This window comes from Dermacentor variabilis, chromosome 7 (assembly GCF_050947875.1).
Source record: "Dermacentor variabilis isolate Ectoservices chromosome 7, ASM5094787v1, whole genome shotgun sequence".
Taxonomy (NCBI): Eukaryota; Metazoa; Arthropoda; class Arachnida; order Ixodida; family Ixodidae; genus Dermacentor; species Dermacentor variabilis.
Window position 1 is genome coordinate 44,073,334 of NC_134574.1, and position 19,094 is coordinate 44,092,427.

The 19,094-nt window shown below is 43.5% G+C and overlaps 1 protein-coding gene across 3 annotated transcripts; it reads left to right on the plus strand.

The window, feature by feature from the left end:
• The first annotated feature begins 9,798 nt into the window (after positions 1-9,798).
• LOC142587414 (uncharacterized) lies at positions 9,799-18,893 on the plus strand. Of its 3 annotated transcripts, none has more exons than XR_012829526.1 (5): positions 9,799-9,926; positions 10,668-10,758; positions 12,971-13,156; positions 14,988-15,149; positions 18,788-18,893. XR_012829526.1 is itself a non-coding variant. In XM_075698416.1 (5 exons), the coding sequence occupies exons 1-4, from the start codon at positions 10,517-10,519 to the stop codon at positions 15,008-15,010; spliced, it is 303 nt and encodes a 100-aa protein (XP_075554531.1). In that variant the 5' UTR covers positions 9,983-10,516; the 3' UTR covers positions 15,011-15,149; positions 18,788-18,893. The 3 variants fall into 3 exon arrangements, 2 of the variants coding, with proteins under 2 accessions (XP_075554531.1, XP_075554532.1); XM_075698416.1 differs by lacking the exon at positions 9,799-9,926 and adding an exon at positions 9,983-10,519; XM_075698417.1 differs by lacking the exon at positions 9,799-9,926 and adding an exon at positions 9,983-10,519 and having other exon boundaries at positions 18,791-18,893.
• Positions 18,894-19,094: the final 201 nt, after the last annotated feature.

The following is a 19,094-nucleotide window of genomic DNA, read 5'->3' on the forward strand; positions in this document are numbered from 1 at the left end:
ACCTCGAAAAATTAAGTTGTCGCGATGCGACCTATCTTCTAAATCGTCTACACGAGCTTGCAAAGAGTCATTCCTGACGGTAGCGCCTTCCAAAGTCTGGCGCAATCCGTTAAGTTATTCAGACATATTGTCGAACAATTTATTTTTTTATTCGAGTTTATGCAATCTATCGTGAATGTTGCCAATCTTCGTTTCGATACTTTTTTGACTGCTTTTTATGGCTTTTATGTGAGCGGACAGTTGGGCCTGACATTTTGCTGATTGCACAGAACGAGTATGCAGGTCTTTCAGTAAATTAAGAAGAACCCGCATTTGTTCTTCGGGATCATCGGGCAAGTCTTCCAAGGAAAGCAATGATGGCGAACGAGTGTCAGGCCCGGGATTTGTTTCCACATCACCGGAGCGTAGTAGTAGAAACAGTAACGAAAAATAGCCACAGGCAATTTCATAAAACACTTGTGGGCAAGGGAGCAACAGCAAGTACTGGTTGTCACTTTTTTTAACATATAAAGGATATCGTTTACACACCTGCGAAGCGCAAACGGGCCAAGCGTGAACCATGCTGCCTACGTTGCTCTCTTGCCCACTGAAGTGACGAATTTGCCGCCAGTAGATATAGGCAGTCTCAGGAACTGATGCCAGTGTCGATGAGTATTCCCTGCAGACAGCGAGCTGCGGTGCAGGGAAAACATCTCCGAGATAACACCCGGAAAAGCGTGGCATTCTACGATGTCGTGCAGGCGTTCCAGAGTTATAAAAACGGTGATTGCCGTCTGAGCAGAAGGCAGGCACATCATAAGGACGGATGACAGGAAAACCTGCGAAGCGCAAACGGGCCATGCTGCCTACGTTGCTCTTTTGCCCACTCAGAAGCACGCCGCCACTAGTCGTATTGACGTTTCCTTTCCCATTGCTGTTCCTGGTATTTGCGCTCCTCCTCGGCATTCCTAACTACGCGTTACCTATTCATAGCAGTAGTACAACAAGAAGCGAATCAGCTGCCTTGCAGATTTTCTTATATATGAAAGGCTTGTGGCGTCACCTTCCAGTCGCAAGCTGCCGTCTCCACAGCAGTATGCGCAACAGTAATCCCTACGGGGAAACGTATGCGGGGAGCGCCACGTGCTTCGCATGGTTCTCAGGAGCAACTTATAAACAATGACGTTGTTTGGATGCTTGTTTCACAAATGCGATGTGGTATGCTCCTGTATGCGGGATAGCAAGGAATGTGCGCACTTCTCGCTCCAATAGCTGAATGCACTTTTTTTCTGTGTGGACGCGCTGAGAAGAAGCCCGACCAGCTAGTGGCTAACAGCTTCGCTTTAAAAAAAACCAAGTTGAATCCTCCTAATGTTCCGCTCCATCAGTTTCCTAGCGGAACTAGAGTGGCAGTCTACATTACTCTGCCGGTATACAGGTTGTGCGCAAGCGCATTAGTGTTCCCGCTGGCATTCCACATAGCAACTGTCTGCAAACTGATTGGATACACCGGTCCGAGCGTAGTGGACCGTAAACTCTCTGTTAAACAGTCAATAAGTCTCGAAAGCCCCAGTAGGACGATCGGGACAGTCGTGATCTATTGATAAGGGAGACTGCAAGTCCAGTGGGAATCAATCGCTGGGCATTAAAACAGCTTTACCAAGCCGTTACAATAGAGATGCCAGGCTCAGAGGCTGCACACGTGATCATATTGGAATGCTTCTACAAAATTCTACTGTTACTATGCTCCTAAAAAGGTAGTAAACCTTGCTAACCGCGGCAGCCAATACCATGGACGGAGCTTTAGTAACTTTTTACTCGCTATTTACTAACTTTCGTGATAACTCAAGCTAAGTTGGTAATTCTGCTACCCCGTCTTGGCCATTGTGTATTATTTCTTGTTCTGTCACTTTTATTTCAAATCTAAATTAGCATTTACTATGGTCTCCTATGCCAATATAGGAAAACACCGTGCACACATCAGATGTGATCTCGTAGACCACCATTTTGGTCTGACTTCAACACAGCGTGAATACCAGGCTTTTTCCCGACCTTCGTTAGCCTTTCACGCTCTCATTTTCGTCAGTATTTGCGCCTGTATGGGCGCAATGTCTTGGTTACAGCACAGCTGAAGTGCCTCGCTTTCGCCAATTTATTACAACCCGCTCGCTTCATGGCTTGCGCCCTTGCCGTCATCATAGCTGGAAGTGCCTTGAAGTGTTGGCATTCCTTTATGGCATTTCATTTGGTGGAACGTAACAGAATGTTTTATTCAGTATAAAGCAGCAAGGCAATATTGAACAAGCTGGCTTCTCAAAAGTTGATTGCATGACAGCTTTAGCGCCTACACCAAAGCGCGTGCTTATGCGGACACAAATCAAATGAACAATATGATGGGGCTCAAGAAGCTTAGCTTCCAAGGAGGTTGAATCGGCTTCGCATGCACCCCCCCCCCATCCTACTTGAAACACTAAGATTTAAAGCAGAAATATTTGCCTGTTGGCCCCGTACACTTTCTTGACGCAGGCTTCATACAGGCCCTATTGAACCATCATGACGACACCACTAATTATCCAAACGACACGCAGTGCGCCACTTTCACGAAGATTGAGCATCGTAGGAAGCTTTTTTAGCCAACTATGGCCGCGGTGTAGAAACAAATATCTCGAGGAGCTGAAACATGCTCATCAGCATTTCCGGTAGCCCGAACAAATCTCCCTTTACATTGTGCACCAGCATGCATGACAGACATTTTCCGTGGTTGTGATGTACTCGCCATTCAAAATACCTGTGCAAGCTCTCCGTCAAATGGAAGGGATGCCTGAACCTAGCGCGAGGCAGCAAATATGAAAATATGAAGTGCCATAAACACTCACAGTAAGATAGGGCAACGCAGAACATAAAGCAGCAAGAGTTACGCTTACGAGTAAATGTGCAATCGTTTTCCAAGCCATTACCGACTGCTGTCGACAAAAATCCAATTCGTGTTTACTAAGCAGCATGCGCTCGCTTTGAAGACCGCGTGTTCCAAAGCACAGTGTTCCACCAAGCCCCCTATCCTAGCGCAATTGCACTACATGGACCACGAGGATAGTAACACCTCTTAGCTTTGTTTTACCTACCTCTTGTGTAAGATGGAAGCCGATACGCTGAGAGTGACAACGAGCAGAGGCAAAGAAAGCTTCTCTTTAAAATAACATTTGCACCTCAACTGCAAAGGCGAAAGCCCGGAAGTTTTATGTACGCCGAACCACCCGCAACCGTTTAAGAAATGCCTAGGAAGGCACAACGGCGAAAAGACATTAGCAGTTGTGCACGCATTCTGACCTCCAGACCGCCCGGTGCGCGCTGCACCCAGATCTCTTGCCCACGCACCGCACTGCTGTCCGTTCAGCGAGCGGCACCCTTAAGCTTCGTGGGTCTTCGTCACTTCTCCTTCTCCGTAAGGATGACGGCGGTGGTGTCAGTGTGTGCGTCAGTGCTTTTCCCTCTGCTATACCCGTGTCGGTTAAAGGTACCGTTGAGCTGTCTTAATGCATCGAGCAGCGGCCGCAAGCGTGGAGAGCTTTCGCTCTTTCTTTCTCCTGAGGAAGGGAGTTCCGGACCCTATAAAACACGTCCTCGTCAACGGAGTCGTACTGAGCAAGTATGACTGTGTCGTTCTCCGTAAGGGAGCTTTAGCTGTCCGCTCCTTAGCACTGGGTGTCCGTTCTTAACGCAACTCAATCGATCGTTCTGCGCTATTCCTAAATGCTCAACGAATTGTTCCTAAAACAGAGACATTATATTCAAACGCTAATCATTTCTGGCTCGGAGGGAAAGTTTGTCAGATTGCACTATTATTTGGCAAATTGGGGATGTCTTACGCACGAATGGTGTCAAAACTTTGGAGGTACCTAGGTGCATGTATTTGGTTATTTGTCATATTTTTTTAGAAACTTCATCTTGCTCCTTCGCAAACACCAAGACGGTGCTAAACATCCTTCCACACCCTACCCTGTTCGACATGTGGTTTGACTCTCACCTCATTTCCAAGTTCTCGTTTTTTTCCTGTTTTGGAAGCACTGTCACCGCCTAGGGGATTGCATACAGCTGAAGGGTTTCACAGGGCAAGAAATGTATGTGCATGCTACAGCGGGGTGGTGGGGCTGATACATCTGCCTTCTGTGTTGCTTAATAGATATTTCCTTTATCTTTTTAACAGTGTGGCTCATTATAGTTTAAGGGGGTGTACAGCTTAACCTTAGTCAGCCGCAGGGGTATCTTTGATTCACTGTAGAGAGTCCCAATATGTGCAGCACATACCAATATTTCGTACGATGTCGTTTTCCCTAGACAAAACGTAAGTTTTCTTGCAATATTTCTTTATTCAACCGAGTGCATTTTTATTACAATGGCTACGCTTGCTAATTTGCTCCCGAACAACTTTCGACGACACTTTCTTTCCTAAAGCATTCCCCCACCAAAGTTGCGTCCTCATTTTTTCCATTAAAGTATACTACTGCATTTATATGATGCATCTTTACTGTGAATATTGCATGGAACAGTACAGATGGGACATATGTTCGGATCTCAACGCTGTGCCCTCATTTTAATTGGAAGCATGCTTTTTTATCTTTATCCGGTAACAGCTTTTCACGGGATAAAAATCCTTAAATTACGTCGCTGAACGTGTGGTCTCGGGTTCTCTCAAGCCAACTTCGTGCTTAAGGCTTAGGCTTGGCGACCAACTCATTGTTCTCGCCTTGTATGGCCACGCTTCGGTGGCGCTGGGATAAGCAGAAAGAACGACAGCAGTCTGTAATAACGAAGACAACGATGTATATTTCTCAAGAGAGAGAGAGAATAAACTTTTTTCAAGAACCCCGGTCCGGGTTCGCCCGCTTTGTTCTAGTTGTCTGCCAAGCCGAGCGTCGTGATGAGCTCGATTATGGCACGTACGTAGTCGGAGGACGAGTCCGCCAGCCACTCCTGAAGTGTCGTAGGTCTACCGGTGGGTGAGAGTTTGGCAAAGGCTAGCCTGAATAGCGAGACGGCTCCCCGGACAATCCCACAGAATGTGAGCATTATCCGGGAAGCCGCCACATGTCTTGCAAGCAGGTTTACCAGGCAAACCTTGTATGTAGTGTTGGAAGTGTGGGGACAAGAGAGAGTGCGTCCGTGCACGCCTCCATAGTACCGCCTCTCTTCGATTCATGTGTGTATCCGCTTGTGGATACTTCATGAAGTTGTTTAGTAAATCGTCAAGTTTTTCGCTCCTTTCCGCCCGCGCGAAGGCATATTGCTCATTTAGACTCAGTGGGTCCGGCCACCACAGATGAGGGCCCGGGAGATTTGCGCGGGATGTGGAATGTGCCACTTCGTTCCCTCTGATCCCTGTGTGACTCGGAATCCACTGAATCCGCACTCTAATGTTAGGGCGTGCATTGAGGTGCGTTGTTAATGCTGAGTGTAGTGCTGCGGAAACGTTTCTGGCTGCGAGTGCCCTGCATGCAGCCTGGCTATCTGTTCGAATGAGCAGATTTCATTCGTGTGGATTGGGCATGGTCGCGGCTTCCACGACAGCTGTAAGTTCCGCTTGATGTTGTGACGCAATATTGCAGTGTAGGCCCCATGATAAAGGTGTAGAGTCGGTTGCCACCCCTGTGCAGAAGTCTCGATTATTTGGAGAGGCGTCCGTGTATAGGATCCAGTCTTCGGTGTCACCCTTGAGGTGTAGTGCTCGACGTTGTCGTCTTTCTGGTTGTGTGTCTGCCCCCATATTTCGAGGTATTGGGTGGACGGTAATACGGTCAAGCGTGTCCCACGGGGGATATTGTTGTTCCCTGTCTGGGAATTGTGGGACATCGTACCCTAGATCACGCATAAATGCCGTCCCTGACTAGATAACTTCAGGCGACTAAATTGTGCCTCTTGGTGGAGTTGTTTCAGCTCATCCAGTTTTGGCAGCACTGCGGTCTCATCAACTCGGTTGGATCGCGAATATGCAGGGGTGCCTAGAATAACTCTCGTTATCTGCCATAGCACGGTTTCAAGTTTGCCTTTTTGTGTTTTGGTGACTTGTAAGTATGGATATTAGTACATTATTCGAGGTATAGCCAGGGCCATGGTGAGTCTTCTGAGTTGGTGCTCTTTGATACCTCTCACCCTTTGTGTTATTCTTGTAAGTAGCCTCTTGACTTCATGGAGCTGCAGAATTGTTTGCTGCACCCAAACGTCCGCCTTACCATTGTCCTGCAGCCAAAAGTCCAGGACCTTGATATGCGTTTTTCTCGGGACAATATCTTGGTTTACTTGTAGTGTTATTAGTTTTCGTTCCTCTTCTGCCTGCGGTTCTCTTTGGTTGGTTACCACTATGTGCTCGCACTTGGCACTGGACAGGTCGAGGCCCCTTTCTTGAAGGTATAGCGCCTTGACATTAATACCTGTTTGCAGTGTCTCTTGAATTTCAGCTGGAGATCCTCTGCTGGCCCAGACCGTAATGTCGTCCGCATAAATTGTAAAGTGAAGGTCTTCTACACGCCTCAAGAGAGTTGACAGCTTGATTAATGCTAGCGAGAATAGTGTGGGTGAAAGAATCGACCCTTGGTATACATCTCTTGTCAGGTACCTTTTCTCGGACTCTTCTTCATTTACCTTCACGGTAACTGTGCGGTTTGTAAGAAACCCGTTTACGTAGTTGTAAAGCTTTTGACCTGGTTGCATGGTCTGCAGTCCTTCGAGTACCGCTTGGTGGGTAACGTTATCAAATGCTCCTTTGATATCCAACCCCACTACGGCTCTGAGTTGGCTGCTGCTCTGTGCTCTGTATATTTCTTGTATCGCAGCATCGCATCCTGTGTGCACATGTGCTTTCGAAAACCACTGACTCGAGGAACGACACAAGTGCAACATTCCTGCTGCCATAGGAGTCGTGTTAGGGCCATTCGTTCCATAATCTTTCCCGGACATGATGTTAAAGAAATGGGGCGCAGGTGGCCAATGGCGCTTGGGGTCTTATTGGGCTTTGGTATTGGGATCACAGTAGCCATTTTCCAGGTCTCCGGTATGTCACCGCTTTCCCAAGCTTGGTTTATGATAGCCAGGAGCTGTTCCAGTTGTGTGTCTGGCATATTGCGTAGCATCTTGGTTGTGATGCCGTCCGCTCCAGGTCTCGTGTGTCTTTTGCTTGCATTGATGGCTGCTTTAAGCACCCCAATTGTAAATGGCTGGTCTGCAGGTACCTCGCCGCAATCTTGTGTGGATGGTAGTCGTCGCTGATGTTTCTGTAAGGGGGCCGAAGGGAAGAAATGGTTGGCTATTTGTTCTGCGAGATCGTGCGCTCCGATTTCCTCCCTTAGTTGGATTGCCTCCAGGTGGTTCTTTCTCCTGGGTTGTCCAAGAAGCGCCCGAAAAAGCGATCAGGCTCGGCTTGTGCGCATGTTGTTTCCGGCTTGCTCGCATATCTGCATCCAGTTGTCAGTTGCGAGTTTGTCGGCATATTCTTGCACCTCCTTGGTGATGCTATCTATACGGCATTTTAAGCGCTTGTTCAGCTTGTTCTTTCGCCATTTTTTAAGTAGCTTGTGCCTATTGTCCCATAGATTAAGTAGGTGTCTGTATATTTGCGGGTGGTCTTCAGTTCTTTGTACTGTCTTGGTTGTGCCCTTGTGCACGGTGCGTAGTGTTTTCGCCCATTCTTCCGGGTTATCAGAACGCGCTCGTTGGAGAAGACTCCTGAAAGCATCCCAGTGTGATATTTGTGGCTGTAGTGCGATTTCTTTTAGTCGTGCATTGCTTCTGTGGTACGGGAATGATTATTTCTATGATGCTGTGATCACTACCCAAAGTTTCCCCGGTGTTTTTCCACTCTACTTCCTTAGCTGTCCGGCCCCAGGTCAGGTCTGCACTGTAAAAAATTTCCGTAATTTTACGGGGGATTTCTGTCATTATACGGAGAACTGCAGATAAAAATACGGAAAGTATGTCATATTTCAAAAATACGGCAAAATCTGCCGTTAATATACGGAAAGTGCTCTCCGTATTCAGCTTTACGGACATTTTCACTGTAATCATATAACGGCTATACACTGTTTTGGACGAAACAGAGAGAATTCCGTATTTTTGTTATCTGAACATCCGTATATTGTGAGAAAATTTAAGCTGTCTGAATGAGCTCTCGTACTCATAAAGTTTCAGCTAACAATACTTTATTGAACACGCAAACTGTACGCATTATGAAGTTGCGTACAAAATGTGAGAGCTAGCCTTCTACCAAAAGCTGCAATAACAGATCGTATAAATATATATAAGCATTTTCTATTCCGGTCGCAGTTTGCCGCGCATATGGGCTTTGTAACGCTGATCATATGCGCAAATATATGCGTGTTCTCGCAATGTTCTCAAATTAAGCGCTTTTATAGTTAATAACACAGCATATATGTTTAAGTGAATGAAGAGCCGGGGACATACGTGCATACGTAAACAAGCTTGCGGCACTCAGGTGCTGGTGCATTTACGCCAGCATTCACGCCATATACGCCAAAAATTGTGCGCACTCTCAATCAGTACCGAAACGCAGGGAGTGGTATAATGACTGTAACTGCGTTTACATTTGGCAATAAATGGTCTCGAAAGGGACTGGCGGCCTATAGATCCAAGTACAACGGTCGGAGGAAATTTTCGAATGCGGTAAGCAATTAAACCAAATGTCAAAGGGCACTGCTGAACTGCAATGTAGTTGGTTGAACTCGAGCATTCTCATGATATTTACCAAATATCTCGTCTCTGACAATAACTGCCCATTCATTGAGACAAATCGATTACGCATAATCTTCACTGTTCATGTGTTAATTCTTGCGATAAGATGTAATCGCAAACATTTGGCGCTTCATCTTGAAACAAGACCGGTAAGCGCGCTCGTTCTTGTACGGTAGAATAAAGAACGCGAACATGCACCGACATGTGTGAACTACTGGAAGGTGACTGAAGATGAAGGACCTATTACCGTGCTAGTACTGTGTATACTGTCAAAAAGAAGGAAAAAATAATACGGAAAGACAGAATGCCCAGTGTCGAGATGTAACGATTCAAGCTTTATTTCTTTTTGACCTAGAATGCAACACCATTAGTTCCATGTGCTTTATGCATGGGTAATGTTATGACACAACTCATTATTTACCCGTTCATTACATGCACCAACCAGCCCAAATTATCACTGTACTAGAGCTTATGGACGCATCGCAGTGCACTGCTTTGCACTTTATTGTAGCACAGGGGTTTGCTATCGCCAGTAGCGAATGCTTTGGTTGACCTCCCTGCCTTTCAACTTTTTGAATTCTCTCTCCCTTTGTATAAAACGCACTAACTTGTGGGAGAGAAAGCGTTCTCCTCTTTTAGAATTCAATTAATTGTCAAGCAATTATATTGCAGTTCGAGTAACTAGAGCACAAATGCGAAAACGAAACCGATTCTGTTCGGTTCTCCGCGCTCAGAGTGCGGCACCAGGGGGCAGCACGCGCTGCGCGTCCGTTGGAGTGGCGGACGGAGCTGCACATGTGTAGTCAGCCGGCATTTTTCGAGTCGTGTTGTAAGTGTTGTTAATTCGCCGTAAATATCTCTTGATTTGTACTCAAGAGTGGAGCAAGACCCCAAGGAAGAGAGATTGACGCATCGGGAGCGAAGAACAGAAACGATGGATGGTTACGCTGCTTGGGTCTCGGCACGTTCGAATTGGCAAAGTTTCGAATTTGTCGCAGTGTCGTGTACGCTTGTGCGCTCGTCATTTGCCGTCATCGCGTGGAGATATTTGCGCTGGATGTCTTTCACTTCGTGTACAAAACTCTGCACGCTGCGGCATCGAAGAAGTTGTCCTGTGTTTGGGTGCACGTATGCGCTTGGACACGGATATCCTGCTTGCTCTCAACGGGTGTTCAACAGTCTACGCGCGCTCGTAACTTGCTCATGAGGTAAGCCCATTTTAATCTTATTTAGTTTGCATAACGTAGGTGTTAAAATGATGTGTGGTAAGCCGGTGTCGCGAACAGAAATATTGTTTCAAAAGACCACTATGCAACGTCTTAGGGCAAAAATGACGCATGAATGGGGAAAGGGATCACCCTATCTTTTCAGATCGATTCCAGTCGTAGCGCGATTGGCTCGATCGCAATTTCCGTGAGGTACTTCTAACCTTTTGTTCACTCGCGTTAAAAGCGTAGAATAAAACTGCGTTCAGTTGAGCTCTTGTATTGACGCTTGTATTGGCTTGAGAGCATACTGTATCCGATACAAGAACTTCTGTTAAAATACGGAAATAAATGTTCGAGGCAATAGCAGTCGCTCACTACCTGTGATCGTTACTTTCTTGCTTGGGTGCACGTTTTAATTGTGACCAGAAAAAAAAGTTCTTTGCTCTGCTGTGTTTCCTTGGTGCAACTTTTTGCGGTGCAGCAAGACGTGTTCCTTCGAATGATGTCTGGGCAGTCAAGGCATTCGTGTCAGTAAGCAAGCAGTAAACGGGGTATCAGTGCGAAAAAATTTGGACCTACAAGAGAAGCGAATGGTATCATCATAGACTCTTTTATTTGACGAATAATTCAGTTGTGTTACTAAAGCGGAGAGTGGATATGCATGAAAGTCAGATTGTATTGATACTCAGCAAAAACAAGGTAACTTATCATTACTAATCAATCCTTTTCTTTTACTGAAAGGCAAGTTGCTGTTGTGCTGGAGCTGAGAAGAGGTCTGCTGCCTGCAATGGGTCCATCTCTCTCAAGTTATTGCAGTATTGTAGCTCTCAAGGTGAGTGGATTTTTTTTCTCTTAGCTATTTGCCACCTGAATCATGACCGTTTACTTAGCTGTGTAGGTGATCACTGTTAGTGACATTGGAGTGCTGGTGGACCAGCACTCCTTTATGATTGCAATGCATATGACAGAGTGCAGCTGTGGCAGTATGCAAAGGTGTTAATCTATAAGCAAAATTAGGTTCTTTGAGGTAATATGTTAATATATTGATGACATTGGATTGTGGTCTAGCAGGCAAAAATGCTAAACAGGAAGAAATTTTAATTTGCACTTGGTAAGATGTGCAAGCAATTCAGGCTGTTATACATGAAATGGGACATTTGTAGATGTCTTCTACAGTGCTGCAGTCCTGAATTGCTTCAGAGTTGAGTGATACCACTATAATTTCTCCGTAGAGCATGCAGCACAGTTTAGCATTGGGGGAGGCTGGCATCAACAGGCGTCTACTTACTGTGAAGTTCAAATGAGGTGTTACTGTTAGGGTGAATATATATAATTTATGGTTTAATTCTAATCTTGTGTCAGGCAGACATAGTTTACCCACTTGGTTAAACAATAGAGATGTAATATCTATGTATACAAGTATTACCCATTCATTTATGCCATTTAGACAATGGCATAAATGCGTGGGTAATACTTGTGTACTATTGTTTAACCAAGCGGTGCCCCTGCATGCTAAATTTTACAGGGCTATTATTAAGTAATGTCAGCTTTTGTTGTAACATTAAGGCACCTTTTATATTATTACAGATTACCACCATTGTGCACCATCATAGTGTGATATTTACACTAAATGTATTTGACTTTGCTATAAAACCCTGCACAGCAGTGCATCATGAAATTTTTTTTATAGTTTCTGGCCTCAGAATGCACTTCACGTTATATTCTTGTTTGCAACAAGACTATAATGCAGGTTTCCCTCCTTATGTTTTGTGGCACTTCAAACTGCGGCGAGCTAAACCACTGGGCAGCAATACTGGATACGCTACTGCGTGTGGAGCTGTCTTCAAACACACACAAGGAATACATCATTGCTTTTTTAGCTCAAAACAACGGACACAAGAAAGACGACAGAACAAGGTGCTACTCTCAACTTGCTACTCTCAACTTGAATACAATGGTGCTCACTGCGCATGTTCTTCTAGATTCTACTATTTATAAAGGAGCGACACAGTAAAGTGATGTCAGTTGAGTGTACCGCCTTGTGCTGGTCGTCTTTCTTGTGTCCATTGTTTTGCGCTTAACAAAGTATTTATGGATTCACACCAACTAGCCCGCCAACACATTGTGTTGCGGGCACTTCTGAAGTACTGTCTGTCCAATAACCTTGGTGGCATGGAAGCGCCGTCCACTTCTATGCGTTGCTTTCTGTTTCATTGTGGCATCACATCACATTATAATCATAATGTGTATGTACTTTTTCCAAGAGACCCATATTCCTATCCTTGTGTTATATTTGCTGTCGCATTATTTATGTGCAAATGACTGACCAGTGCTCCAAGCTCCATTTTATCGCAAAGTAAACTACTGGTACCTAAACAGTTCTGTATATCAGAAAACCAAAGCTGAACTGCCGAACAGTACCAAGCGGCAGCCTTAGTGCAGTGTCAAGTAGTCAGATTTTATTGGTCATGCAGAGGTGCACAGGATAGCTCTTTATTACTTGCTGAATAATTAAGCTGTGTGAAAACTGAGTATTTACGTAGCTTCAACCACATGCTATTGGCCATTGCTCCTGCCCTCATCAAATGTGGAAGATTATCACGGCATTTCCCATTCTCTTTTTCCTTATTACAGTGGGATTACTGCATGCGTAAGTAGGAAACGGATCACATAGGCAATCAAAAGCCAACAATGTGTAAACATGGAACATTGATTGTACAGTTTGATGACCCAGAATAAGTAGAAATACACCATAAATGATTGACAATTAACTTTTACTTGACACAGGGCTAGAGCATACAGTAAGCATACTGTATGCTCATACGGTGTCACATCAATTTAAATTTTAGTGTAGCTTTGCAGTGTACGCTTCTATTGTTGCATTCTGTCAGAGGAATGGTAATGTTTCGCGTGTATAGCAACTAGACTGTCTATATACAGTAGTAAAAATGTGTGAACTGTATTTTTTAATGATTTGATAGAATGTGTAGCACAATAAAGCCAGACAATGCACAGTGATGTGACTTTCTCTGCACATGTTGCAGGTTCAAAAAAAGTATGGTGGAAGCTGTTGCCAAGGTTCCGACCAGAAAAGACAGCCAGTATAAAAGGGTACACGCCACTGATCTCTACTACAGGGGATGAACAGCACATCGAGCGCCCTCGACTGAAGCTGGCCTTGTCCCGGAAGTTGGTGCTTCACAACTTTGCGGCAGCACTTTGTTGCACGGGTGTGTGGCATTTCTTCCCCTAACATGCCTGCCTGATGTGCCATAACCTACCCAAGCAGTGTTTCGAGGTGTCCAGAATTTTTCCATTGTAGTGTCTACAGTGTCGCTAACATAAGTGGCTTGCAATGGAAACACTGGTAAATCAGAAAAAACTTGATGTAAGAGAACACTATCGTATACGGGTTCAGATTGTCATAAAAGTGCTTACCAGACATGTAGAGACCTCCTAAAATGTGAAAAACCACAAAGAAAAGTTTTTCGGCAGCAATATTATCTGATCGCACGCACTAGTTAGTCCACCATATGCCCTGCTTCCAGGACAAGCGACTGCATGACATCGCATTTCCACTGGCTTCACCTGCATCCGGTGCGGTGTGCTGCATCCAGCGAAACATGTTAGAAATCAGTGGTGCACAGTGTTTTCTGTCCCCTTTCTCGACGCCTACTGAACACATGTTAAACTGTTTCCAAAGCAGACAAACAGAGGGAAAGGGCTCTGAACACATTGCATTTTAAAGTGGCTGGTACTGGGTAACGCAAGTACTGTGGCATAGTGGATTTGCACCAGGCAACCTGGGCGCCCAAAAAGGCTGCTGTTTACTTGCAAATGGCCAACATATTGTGAGCATGTTGAAGTACTTTTTTTATTGTCATCGCTTATTTAGCTAATGGAGACAGCTTTCACAACTGAAGAAGCCTTGGAAGCATGAAACACTTCACAAAACCAGCTTCAATATATCGTGTCTGCATCACAATTTCATGGCTGCATGAGTGAACCCTCTGGTTAACATGTAAGAGAGTTCATGATGTTTGCCATGCATTATCCACTTTATTTAGAGGTCAACCCTATCTTGAGATTTAAGCTGATGTTGCGTTTAGAGAAATTATGGCCGAGAGCCAGCTTTTGGGAATACAGATTGAGCTTGACAGATTAAATGCCAGAACAAGTCGTTGAGGATTTCAGATCAAGAATCTTCAAAGGCCAGTTCATTTAGTGGTGTTAATATTCTGCTCGAAGTTGTTGATTGTTACGTTCATATGGTGCCCAAGCATTGCGGTAACAACTTCACTTGGAGTACATAGCAAGGGTGTATTCGATGTAAGCTTCTGGCTTTTTTTCTGTGTTTTCAAAAACTGGTTTCTTGTTCAGTTTAAATTTTCAAATTTTGCATTGTTGATTAGGTGTTGTGTCCTGTTTCCTTTTCCTGCAGCTTCTTAGTCTGAATAGTGAACATCTGAACAGTGAACATCTGAATAGTGAACACAACTTGACCTTTTGCTTGATTGTCTAGATTACATGCCCTCGATGCAGAACAATTTCACTTCAAAACTGCTTGTACCATACTGAAAGAATAAGTTTGAAGCAGCCATAGCCACCAATAACACGCAAGAGATGATTATGAAAATTTTAATATTGTTTTTGAGGGTGTCTTAACTATCATGCACCAAGATTTAGAAATATGTAAATGCGATGTAACTAGACAAAATGAAGGTGATGTTTGCCATCGCTTGGAGATACTCTGATTATATTGTGCATTCTGCCTAATTACATAATTCTTAATTAGTTATTAAATATCTCAAATAATTAAATGAAATGTGTCAACGAAAAGTTGTAGAGCAATATGAAAGCCTCCTGATACACTTTTTTGTTACTCTTACTCATTGTGTGCTACATAAAAGTGTTTTTCCAAGGAATAAGCCTGCGAATACACATAAAGTGTCTTGAGTGGCCAGTCATGTGTCAGTTTTGTGGTGCAAAGCCACGAATACAACTTAAATGGGTTCTTTTAAGAAAAAGACTTAGCTCAGCAAATTATCTTTCTATGTGCAGCCTGTGGAGACAAGGTTTCTTAGACATGGCCATGGCCCTCAAGGAAGATGCCGAGGCCACAGGCAGTTCCTCCAGTGACCGTGAAAAGGTCCCCTGGGGCACAAGTCTGGTTTGGCACCCCCACCTTTCTCCTGCAGCTTTTCTGTCTACTTAGCTAACCAGGTGGGTCAATGATGGCAAAGGGAAAAAAGAATCAACAGCATCAAACGCAGAACTTGCTCAAGCTCAATGCATTTTTGGTGTGAAGTGTTTCCCTTATCATTTATCAAAAAACGGGTAATAAGTATATGATATGGTCTTCACACGGACACCTCTTTCCCACAGAGAATTAGCTGTAAAAGAAAGCAGCTTATGAAGGCTTGAATATTAGCGAAGATGATGTGGCATAGATAGGATAATGATTATGAATGTTTCTAATGAAGGTAGTGGTAGTAGAGTGAATAATCAGAGTTTATATATAGATTGAAAGACATTTCATTCGAATGCCAGAATTTTAAATCATCCCAAATAATTCTTGCATTTTATAGTCTTCATTTTATAGTTCTTGATGCTTGCTTCTTGCTGACATTCTTATGCTGCATAATTCACCTGTTATAAATTCCCTATTTCTCCCGTTCAAGCAACTTTACATTCATGATAAGAAACCTCGTAGATGAGTTCCAGAAACTTGCTGATGAGATTAGGGGGCGGCGTGTACCCCAGGCTTAGATATGCATTCAAGAGCCTCATATCTTGCAAATGTTAGAAATACTCCTGCTAAGCAAGTTCTTGGTGTCATACAAGGTTATTTGCGAATACGAATTTGCCTAAATTTAGGAAACAGTCAATATAAAACATGTCAAGCGATATCGCTGACGATACACACACATTCCAACTGAACTAAATACAAATAAATATAGCACCAAATGCAGAATCATTGGCATGATGCCATTCTTTCAGTGGAATAAAATCTGTCCTGCATTGTTAATCTGGAATCCTTTAAAATCCAGACTACTAAATACTTATGAGGGTTGTGACGTAAAATATGCATGTATTTATTCCTCGTTTTTTTACTTTAGGACCCGATAATGCTTAAACAGCAGTGAAAGAACTGGGGTCACAGTACCTAATACTTTATATTGCTCCAGAAATCCGTTTCTCTGCCGATCGCAGCATTCGACACTAACAAGAAGGCACATAACACTTAGGGTGGTGCTATTCACTTTGATTGTTTGGGAACGAATCCCATAATGTACATGTTATGGCCCTGCGTGTCATTACGTTTGAACAACAAAAAGGTAGGGGGTTTGCGTTTTGCAAAACTGCATGGAGGTTTTCACTGTGTGCAATTAAAATTAGGAACCTTCCCAGCTCATACTAAATGCATTCTCCAAAGCTTTAGGTTATACAGGTGCCCTACTTTACACAGAACACACTCTTTTCCCTCGTCACGGCTCACACTGTTAGGCAGAGTTACACCCTTTGAAGTGCCCCTTCTTCCACACAACGATAATTGTCATCTGCTTTTATGCATTTCCTTTCTTTAACGCTGCGAGCCCTGTGCTTTCCAGTAACGAACGGCATGCGCGTTATCAGCATGATAGCATTCCCGATAGCAAAGTAGCGGGCGTGGCGTTTTCAAGAAAGGAAACGCATCAAGGCAGATAACGATTATTGTTGTGTGGCAGAAGGGGCACTCCAAAGGGTGTAACTTTGCCTAAGAGTGCAGGTGGTGATTCAGATCCTTCAAAGGTGTTTCATTGTATGGGATGGCACATCGCGCTTCACTTATTTGCAGAATATTGCATTCCAATTGTGTCATATGAGATAAATCCATTAGAGAGCTTTAGCTTGCCCTAAATTTATTACAGCTGTGGACTGGTAAACTGGCCGCAGCTTGCAGTGCTTGTGGAAAAACAATTGTAACTGCCATATTATATGTAACTGTTAGTGCACAGGCATCGGCAGCAGCAATGGTTAGGGTACACTTGTTTCTTCTATTCTGCGGTATGCATCCTCCACCAGAAAGTAGTTTTTTTCGTCTTCCTCTTCTACCATATTGGAATGTGAAATGGGGTGTAATTTGTAGGATATACTCTTGCATAAACTTCATGAGCATTTATTCTTGTCTGTGCCACAGATGTGCTACCACTGTGCTACCACTGTAAAAGCAGGGTGCCTGTTTACAGCACCCGTAGGGAACAATCTGTGAATCTTTAACAAACAGTAAGGATAATGAATAATCGAATAATTTTTAGTAATTTTCAACAAATTTAGCACTCTTTGCTTTCCACTTTGGTGTTTTTAAAACTCTAATCTTTGCACAAGGTTTGAGTGCAGGATATCATTTTGTGTGAAAGAGTACACTTGTGCGCATAACACCTCATCGTCAACATTCTGCTGCACAGAATGTCATTAGCTTTCGTATGCATTGGTCACTATCTCACAAACCGGTTGCTCCTTTGTTAGTTGGAATGTAGCATTTATGTAAAGCACATTTGATGTTCTAACAAAAAGCATTGTGCCCTCTTATCCCCTAATTCTCCTCATTTGATGCCTAGTGTTGTAATAGCATGGTTGACACCATAAGAGTCAGTGTGGTGAATAATTGTTTCTGGTGGAGTAGGGGGTGTACGTTAACTTAAGCAACCTTTCCAGATGACTTGAATCAGTATTGTGGAATGCTGTTTTTTTTTGTTCAATCACTGTTACCAAGTTTCACTTTGGTTGTGGCAACAAGTATAATGTAGTTCGCTAGCACTCCTGTCAACACATATAATGTGCAGGCATCTGTGTTGAAAAAAAGACCAGCTAATGGTTTGCCAGGAGCTAAGGTCCATTTAGACCATTAAATCTTGAACTTACACTGGTGGAAATAACTGGTGAATGAAAGCACACCCAGGAGAGCTGACCATAATATTTTCTTTCATTATAACACTGCTGAAGCTTTGAACCGCATTTGAACTGGCTTGTTTAAAAAATGACCCATTTCCTTGTTCAAGTAAGACAAAGGTTCCACAGGAAGACAGAAACTTGAAGCCGTTAACAGCAGCATGAATATAAACAGCGTTCGACGTTTTGCAATCTTGCACCTGGTTATATTATACATCCCATTTTTTTCCACAGGCTGTTCTTTACTGTTTTATGGTCATACCCAGTTTAATTTTAATGTCCCTATTTTTTAATATTTGGTTAATATATCTTTTCTTCATTGGCTTTCAACAAAATATATATTCATAATGTGCCTTCATTTGCCATTTGCAGTGATCTTAACCAGATGCATCTTGATACAAAATTTATTTTCCTTAATTCTTCGTTTTCCTTTTCCAAAAGTGCAAACTGTTTATCTTGATACCTATTTTGTCTTCTGGGAAGATTGGGTCTACTGGATTAATGACTGCTTACATGTGTACATCGTTTTCTGTTTTGGTCACCCCTACTCTTGGCAAGTACTGACAGCATTGCTCATACCCGCTCCATCACAATCACCACTGCTAAGCACACCCTTCCTTCCTTTATTTTAACACTTTGGCTTCTCTTGACCTATTATATGCACCAGTTACTTCTCCCCCAATGAGGCTAGGGGCCAGTGAGATATGCACAATCCAAAACAACACAGCCAAGGAAAACATTTGCTACCCTAATGACAAGCACCTATATCGAAATGTTGGCTACTGCAACATCCCTTGTTCCAACAATGTTGATCTACTTACTTGTTTTTCTAACACAGAAAATACTGCTTTGTCGTGTTCTGTGATTATACTTGTTTGCCGCTTTCTTTAGGATGGATATTCACGAATACTATTTGTTTCTCCTAACAGCAGCAAGTTTATCCTTGCAAGCGTTTGGAGTCAAGAACAACTTTCACCAGGAAGAAGTGCAAGACGAGTGATTGAAGAAAATAAAGTTGCTTCTGTGATCTAAGAACTTGAGGACTGAAATGTTGCACCTTTTTGTATATATGCTATGCAGTGCATTCATATCACAAAGTGCAAAGTGTTTTATCTCTGCAGCCATGTCAGTGTGTTGGCAAGACAATTTTCTCAATGGTGACCTGCTGCTTTGACTATGAGCTGCCTTCATGACATTTGCATTAAAGGAGATGTACTATCGTCGACAAAAGTACCC